This window comes from Apium graveolens, chromosome 7, assembly GCF_009905375.1.
Source record: "Apium graveolens cultivar Ventura chromosome 7, ASM990537v1, whole genome shotgun sequence".
Lineage (NCBI taxonomy): Eukaryota > Viridiplantae > Streptophyta > Magnoliopsida > Apiales > Apiaceae > Apium > Apium graveolens.
Window position 1 is genome coordinate 108,555,762 of NC_133653.1, and position 8,868 is coordinate 108,564,629.

Genomic DNA, 8,868 nt, shown 5'->3' on the forward strand with positions numbered 1-8,868 from the left:
ATGATGGGATTATGAAAACGGGGATAAGACCCACAAAAATAAAAATATCATACGGGGCATCTTAGGTTTAGGTGAGTAGGGCTCATTGCCAGAGTAAGCTTAACGCCCCCCCAAATACCTTTTGCCACCGGAGTCTCATCCCCATGCATGCCAACCTTACGCGTACTTACATTATTATTTCTATTCCAATTAATTTCACAATTTTTATTCTAATATTGTAAACATATCTCCATGTTGACTATAAATACAACCACATCTTTCTGCACCATTACAAACAAAAACACCCTACATCTTTTATTCTTACAACTATTACTTGGTTTCCCTGCAAAGACATATAACAATGGCCGTACTCAAAGCTGTGATTGCTGCCCTCTTTGTCTCTTTATTTGTTCTCCATCTTGCTCAAGCAACACAAATGGTAAATGATGTCTTAAAGCTCAAAGCTCTCCACAGTTGATTCTTCTTGTTTAGCTTCTTGATTTACTAGTTTTAAAAAGTTTATCTTTGATGTAAGCCCCGTCCACATTGATAAATCATGAAGTGACGTCTTATCTTCATTTCAGCAATCAATTTGAAATTTAATAGTCACTAACTCTATGTATGCATGTATGCATGTATGGTATGAATGATGCAGGATAGCAACTCCGGCTCCGTTACTGCAAGTTATCCCAAGGAGAAAATGGGTAATGTTTTTTTAGATGAAACTAATGCTATTGGCACATGAAAACTTTGTTTTAAGTTTGTGGTTATGTCATCTCTAATTCTCTATTTATAATATATTTTGTAAAAACTGCTGGAATGCTTATAGATTGCGGTGGAGCTTGTGCGGCAAGGTGTATATTATCGTCTAGGCCAAGACTGTGCAAGAGGGCTTGCGGAACATGCTGCGCACGCTGCAACTGCGTCCCACCGGGCACATCCGGCAACTTGGAAGCTTGTGCTTGCTATGCCAACATGACCACTCACAATAACAAGCGCAAGTGCCCCTAAATTTATGTTATCAAGTTGAGATCCCGATTTATAATCTGGTCAATAAATGGGCTTTAGAGTTCATATATATTTATGTTTTCTCGTTTCATGTACTTTGAATATTCTATATTTCATTTGGATAATATATGTGTGAGCTGGCTAGCTTGCTCATTTTGTATTGTTTGTAAATGGATTCATATGTACGTACGAGTGTATAGGAACAAGAGATGTTATAAACACTACAATAAATCAGGTCATTTACGACCGTTTTTTTGAACTGGAATTACTACAAGAAAACAAGGCTAAATACAACCGCACAAATACAACCGATATCAAATTCAACCATTTTCGGTTAAAATTAAAGGCGCGGCTAAATACAACCGCATGCGGTCGTATTTAAATGTGGTCGTATTTACGCGGTCGAATTTAGTACTAATTACAACCGAATAAATACAACCGTATACGGTTGAGTTTAGGCGTGCTCCTAAATACAACCGCATTCGGTCGAATTTAGAATTACTAATTACAACCAAACAAATACAACCGTGTTTATATGCAACCGTATACGGTTGAGTTTAGCCGTACTCCTAAATTCAACCGTATTCGGTCGAATTTAGCCTTGCCAAAAAATGGAGAAAATTTTCCCGCTAAAGAATTTTGTACTAAATTCAACCGATTTCAGTCGAATTATTTTTAAAAATAGCGGAAAATTTCTGGAAAAAAATATAGAATAAATTCACACGAAATTTATATTTTAGTTCTTGCAAAAAAGATTATTATGATAGTTAGATATTTATCGTTCAATTAATAATTATAGTTTGAGTTTTAATTTATTTTGTATTTGTTTTAAATTATAATTCAACCATACGGATATGAATTTTTTTTTTAAAAGTTTACGGAAAAATGTAAGTAATTTGAATATTTAAATTTTAACTATTTTGACATACGTATTGTTGGATCATTCATTAATATTTTTAAAAATATCGAAACATCAATATGGGATTAAACACTAGTTAGAAGTACTGGTCAAATTACTAGTTGACTGTTAAAAAAGCAAACCAAATATATTTATTTTTTTCTAAGAATTTTGTCATATCACTAAAATATATAGATCTTGATATACGTACGGTTGGATCATTCATTAATATTTTTATAAATATCGAAACATTATATGGGATTTAACACTAGTTAGAAGTACTGGTCCACCTACTCTTTGACTATTAAAAAGGCAAATCAAATATATTTATTTTTTTCTAAAATTTTTGGCATATCACTAAAATATACAGATCTTGACATCCGTACGGTTGGATCATTCATTAATATTTTTAAAAATATCGAATCATCAATATGTGATTAAACACTAATTACAAGTACTGGTCAAATTACTAGGTGATTGTTAAAAAAGCAAACCAAATATATTTATTTTTTTCTAAATTTTTTTCATATCACTAAAATATATTGATCTTGACATCCGTATGGTTGGATCATTCATTAATATTTTTAAATATATCGAATCATCAATATGGGATTAAACACTAGTTAGAATTACAGGTCAAATTATAAGTTGACCGTTAAAAAAGCAAACCAAATATATTTATTTTTTTCTAAAAATTTTGTTATATCACTAAAATATATAGATCTTGACATCCGTACGGTTGGATCATTCATTAATATTTTTAAAAATATCGAAACATCAATATGGGATTAAACACTAGTTAGAAGTACTGGTCAAACTACTCTTTGACTATTAAAAAGCCAAACCAAATATATTTAATTTTTTCTAAAAATTTTATCATAACACTAAAATATACAGATCTTGACATCCGTATGGTTGGATCGTTTATTAATATTTTTAAAAATATTGAATAATCAATATGGGATTAAACACTGGTTAGAAGTACGGGTCAAATTATTAGTTGATTGTTAAAAAAACAAACCAAATATATTTATTTTTTTCTAAAATTTTTGTCATATCACTAAAATATACTTATATTGACATCCGTACGGTTGGATCATTCATTAATATTTTTAAAAATATCGAATCATCAATATGGGATTAAACACTAGTTGGTAGTACAGATCAAATTACTAATTGACTGTTAAAAAAGCATACAAAATATATTTATTTTTTTATAAAATTTTTGTTATATCACTAAAATATATAGATCTTGACATTAGTACGGTTGGATCATTCATTAATATTTTTAAAAATATTGAAACATCAATATGAGATTAAACACTAGTTAGAAGTACTGGTCAAACTACTCTTTGACTATTAAAAAGGCAAACCAAATATATTTATTTTTTTTTAAATTTTTTGTCATATCACTAAAATATACAGATCTTGACATCCGTACGGTTGGATCATTCATTAATATTTTTAAAAATATTGAATCATCAATATGGGATTAAATACTAGTTAGAAGTACGGGTCAAATTACTAGTTGATTGTTAAAAAAGCAAACCAAATATATTTATTTTTTTCTAAAAATTTTGTCATATCACAAAAATATACTGATCTTGACATCCGTACGGTTGGATCATTCATTAATATTTTTAAAAATATCGAATCATGTATATGGGATTAAATACTAGTTAGAAGTACATGTCAAATTACTAGTTGACTGTTAAAAAAGCAAACCAAATATATTTATTTTTTTCTAAACTTTTTGTCATATCACTAAAATATATAGATCTTGACATCCTTACGGTTGGATCATTCATTAATATTTTTAAAAATATCGAAACATCAATATGTGATTAAACACTAGTTAGAAGTACTAGTCAAATTACTAGTTTACTGTTAAAAAAGAAATCCAAATATATTTATTTTTTTCTAAAATTATTGTCATATCACTAAAATATACTGATATTGACATACATACGGTTGGATCATTCATTAATATTTTTAAAAATTTCCAAACATGAATATGAGATTAAACACTAGTTAAAAGTACTGGTTAAATTACTAGTTGACTGTTAAAAAAGCAAACCAAATATATTTGTCATACCACTAAAATATATAGATCTTGACATTCGTACGGTTGGATCATTCATTAATATTTTTAAAAATATCGAAACATCAATATGGGACTAAACACTAGTTTGAAGTATTGGTCAAATTACTAGTTGACTGTTAAAAATGAAAACCAAATATATTTATTTTTTTCTAAGATTTTTGTCATATCACTAAAATATACTGATCTTGACATCCGTACGGTTGGATCATTCATTAATATGTATAAATTTTAATGATATTATAAATTTTTTAGAAAAAATAAATGTATTTGATTTGCTATTTTAATAGTCGACTAGTAGTTTGACCAGTACTTCTTATTAGTGTTTAGTCCATATTGATGTTTCGGTTTTTTAAAAGATATATGTGAATGATCTAACCTTATTAATGTTAAGATTTATATATTTTAGTGATATGATAAAAAATTTAGAAAAAAATAATTTTATTTGTTTTGTTATTTTAACAGTCACCAGTAGTTTGACCGGTACTTCTTACTTGTGTTTAGTCTCATATTGATGTTTCAATTTTCTTAAAATATTTATAAATGATCCAACCGTAAGGATGTCAGAATCTATATATTTTAGTGATATGATAAAAATTTTAGAAAAAAGTAAATGTATTTGGTTTGCTATTTCACCAGTCAACTAATAATTTGACCAATATCTCTTATTAGTGTTTAGTCTCATATTGATGTTTTAATTTTTTTTTAAATGTTTATGAATGATCCAACCTTAAAGATGTCAATATATATATATATATATATATATTTTAGTGATATTATAAATTTTTTAGAAAAATAAATGTATATGTTTGCTATTTTAATAGTTAACTAGTAGTTTGGACAGTACTTCTTACTAGTGTTTAGTCCATACTGATGTTTCGATTTTTTTTAAAAATGTATGTGAATGATCCAACCTTGCAGATGTCAATATCTATATATTTTTGTGATATGATAAAAAGTTTAGAAAAAAATAAATATATTTGGTTTGTTATTTTAATAGTCAACTAGTAGTTTGACTAGTACATCCATATTAATGTTTCGATTTTTTAAAAAATGTATGTGAATGATTCAACCTTACAGATGTCAAATTCTATATAATTTAGTGATATGATAAAAAAATTTATAAAAAAAATAAATGTATTGGGTTTGCTATTTCATCAGTCAACTAATAGTTTGACTAATACTTCTTATTAGTGTTTAGTCCTATATTGATATTTTGATTTTTTAAAAAATGTTTATGAATGATCCAACCTTACACATGTCAAGATATATATATATATGTTATTGATATTATATTTTTTTAGAAAAAAATAAATGTATTTGGTTTGCTATTTTAATAGCCAACTGGTAGTTTGAGCAGTACTTCTTACTAGTGTTTAGTCCATACTGATGTTTCGATTTTTTAAATAATATATGTGAATGATCCAACCTTACAGATGTCAAGATCTATATATTTTTGTGATATGATAAATGTTTTAGAAAAAAATAAATGTATTTGGTTTTCTATTTTAACAATCAACCAGAAGTTTGATGAGTATTTCTTACTAGTGTTTAGTCTCATATTAATGTTTTGATTTTTTTTAAAAATGTTTACCTTATAGATGTCAAGATCTATATATTTTAATGATATGGTAATTTTTTTAGAAAAAAATTAATGTATTTGATTTGCTATTTTAATAGTCAATTAGTAGTTTGACCGGTACTCATTACTAGTGTTTACTGCCATACTGATGTTTTGATTTTTTAAATAATCTGACCTTATAGATTTCAAGATATATATATTTTAGAATAATTTTTAAAATTTAGAATATTATAATCTTTGTAAGGAAAATATTAAATAATATTTATGTCCTATAAAAATTAATAATAATAATAATAAATAAATAAATAAATTGACACTCCTAAATTCGACCGAATACGGTTGTATTTAGAGACACGTTAGTAATCCGTGTGAATTATATCTAACGAACCAAATTCAATTACTATCCTAACAATCTAACGGTTGGAGTTACACCAAAACAAAACAAAATTATATAAAAAAAGAAAACATATCCCTGAACCCCCCACCCCCTTACGCGTCCCCCCCAACCTTCACGTCGCACTACCTCCTTCCCCCTCCCTGTTTATTTTGACAATCCTACATCCCTCCCCCCTCTCTCTCTCTTCAGTATTTTTCGTTCTTCTTCGTCTCGTTCTTCTCCGATCACATCACTTCTGCATCTCCGCCACTTTGCCGCAGCTCCGGCGGCGAAGGTGAAAGAAGAGAAGATTCTGTGGTGCTTATATCTATAATATTTTTAATGAAAAATGTCAATTTCTGTGAATGGAGCATCGCATATTATTCAAAGGTAAAAACGAGGTTATTGTGGAGCAAGTATTTTCAAGTAGGGGGATATGATTGTTGGCTTTCGGTTCATCCGAAAGGCGAGCTTTGCCAGGTTATATTAATTTGTATTTACAAATTATTGATCCTAGAGCTACTTCTTCCTCCAAATAGGATTGTTTTGCTAGTTATCGTCTTACTATTATAAATTTAATTGATGACTCTAAGTCTATTCATAGGGATTCTTGGCATAGGTTTTCAGGTAAGAAAAAGTCTCATGGTTGGTGTGATTTTACTCCTTCCCTCGTCTTGGACACTAAATCCGGCTTTTTGTCATACCATGGTTTGGTTAACATATAATATAATCTAAACACTTTTAAAGTGATTGAAACAAGTGGTATTCAGCCTGATATTCACACTCATTTGTTGTTGCTTCGGGGATACGCACATTCTGGTAATTAAGCTCACCGGCTCACCGGGATCTGGATATTTTCCAGTTTCCGGCGATTTTTTTTTTAAAATTAGTGTGCCTAAATTCAACCATATTCTATAGCATTTAGAATACTATTTTTGACCAAATACGGCTGAATTTAATAATTGTACTAAATACAACCGGTTTACTAAATATGACTCGAGCGAATACAATCAGTCCAAAAACCGGTCGTATTTAGCTAAATACAACCGAAAACGGTCGAATTTAGCTAAATACAACCGATTTTTCTCCTGTTGTATTTACCCGTTTTTTTGTAGTGAATCATTTACGACGGATAAAATTGGTTGTTTTTCCTTGAATAGTAAGTTCATTAATTGAGCCATTTACAATACCATTTAAATGGTATTGTAAAGATTTGTCAAAGTTTAATTAGTTGAATAATGCCAAATGCTCCATCTTATTCGGATGTTATGTGATTTGTAATGGAAGGATCATATAGAAAATTTGATACTTCCGACAAGTACGTATAGGATAAATCGTGTCTTTCACTAGCTTTTGTGTTTATATTTCATGACAGGACGACCTTTATCTCTATATAGCTTCTAATTTGTTGTTGATCACTTACATGTTAAGTAACTAATCAGTCTAATATATAGCTCCGATATTATGTTAAGTAATCAATGATTATAAAATTTTAAAGTGTCAAAATAAGTTGATTATAAAATTATACAATACTAGAATAAGTTGATTAATCACTATAAAATCTTAAGAGTATAAAAAGTATAAATTTTTTTATTCCTTTAACAGTTAATTGTGGTGTGGTTTGATATTGAGATATGATAGGGCTAATTAATGATATAAGTTGTGTGGAAGTATTTTCATGCTAAAACAAAAACTTAAGAAGTATCGAACATGATATTATACTCTTTAGTTTATCTATGTCCAGATATTAGCGAAAAGCATTCACAATTGCCCTTGGCCATATTTTGGTTGTAATTGAAGAAAAGATTTTACTTTTAGGTGATAAAAGTAGAGAGACAAAATAAACAACTAGGTTTTAATTATAGTACTTAATAATCAGGATACATGTCTCAATATTTATATAATAAACGGTTAAAGCTAAATTACGAAAATACCCTTAATATAATATATCACTAATTATAATAAATATATATTCCAACATCCCCCTCAAACTCACGATGTTGCACCATTAAGAATTGAGAGTTTGTCAAACAAGAATCGGAAGCGCGAAATTGAATGAGTTTTGGTAAAAATATATGCAATCTGAAGTGAAGAAGAGACATAGAGTAAGGTGATAGTACCCTGCTGCAAGTGATGACGGGTAACATGAGAATCAATCTCAATATGTTTGGTGCGTTCATGAAAAACAGAATTACGAGCAATATACACTACACTCTTATTATCGCAATATAGCGGAGTAAGATGAGTAAGCTTAATACCCAAATCTGCAAGCAATCAACGTAACCAAACAACCTCACAAGTAGTAGAAGCCATTGCACGAAACTCAGCTTCCGAAGATGATCGAGAAACAACATCTTGTTTCTTACCTTTCTATGAAATTATAGAATCCCCAAAAAAAATATAAAAACTGGTAGTAGGTTTGCGATCCTCGGGATCTCCAGCCCAATCAGCATCACTATAAGCACGCAACTCTAAAGATGAAGTAGAAGGAAATAATAGACTCTGAAACTGAGTCCTTCGAATGTATCTCATAGAATACGAAGAACAGCTCCCCAATGCACAGTAATAGGATAAGTGACGAACTGACTAACAACATGAACAACATGCGCAATATCTGGACGAGTAATACTGAGATAAGCAAGACTACCCACAGTAGTACGATATAAAGTAGGATCTGCCAAAGGAAGACCATCAAATGACGAATATCGAACATTCATTTGAAGAGGAGTATCCACAATCTTTGTTATTCCCAGTGGACTAACAATGAGATTTACAGAAGGGGGGTTGAATGTAAATCTCAAAACTTTTTCAAGTTTTGAGCAGTTTCTAAGGCTAAGTGTTTGAGTGATCAAATGTGTGTGAATTGCTTGAAGCTGATGCAGACAGATATATATTCAAACACAAATGTAATGAACACAAAGAAC

General features: G+C 29.4%; 1 protein-coding gene across 1 annotated transcript; it reads left to right on the forward strand.

The window, feature by feature from the left end:
• Positions 1 to 260: 260 nt before the first annotated feature.
• LOC141672165 (snakin-2-like) lies at positions 261 to 1,152 on the forward strand. Its single transcript, XM_074478671.1, has 3 exons — positions 261 to 418; positions 635 to 683; positions 809 to 1,152. The coding sequence occupies exons 1-3, from the start codon at positions 341 to 343 to the stop codon at positions 988 to 990; spliced, it is 309 nt and encodes a 102-aa protein (XP_074334772.1). The 5' UTR covers positions 261 to 340; the 3' UTR covers positions 991 to 1,152.
• The last annotated feature ends 7,716 nt before the right edge of the window (positions 1,153 to 8,868 follow it).

What these genes read in the sequence shown, in the direction of transcription:
- LOC141672165 (XM_074478671.1), top strand. Translation starts at nt 341, where the DNA reads ATGGCCGTACTCAAAGCTGTGATTGCTGCCCTCTTTGTCTCTTTATTT. An exon ending in TTGCTCAAGCAACACAAATG is followed by an intron (nt 419 to 634) that starts GTAAATGATGTC and finishes TGAATGATGCAG; the next exon opens with GATAGCAACTCCGGCTCCGT. An exon ending in TTATCCCAAGGAGAAAATGG is followed by an intron (nt 684 to 808) that starts GTAATGTTTTTT and finishes GAATGCTTATAG; the next exon opens with ATTGCGGTGGAGCTTGTGCG.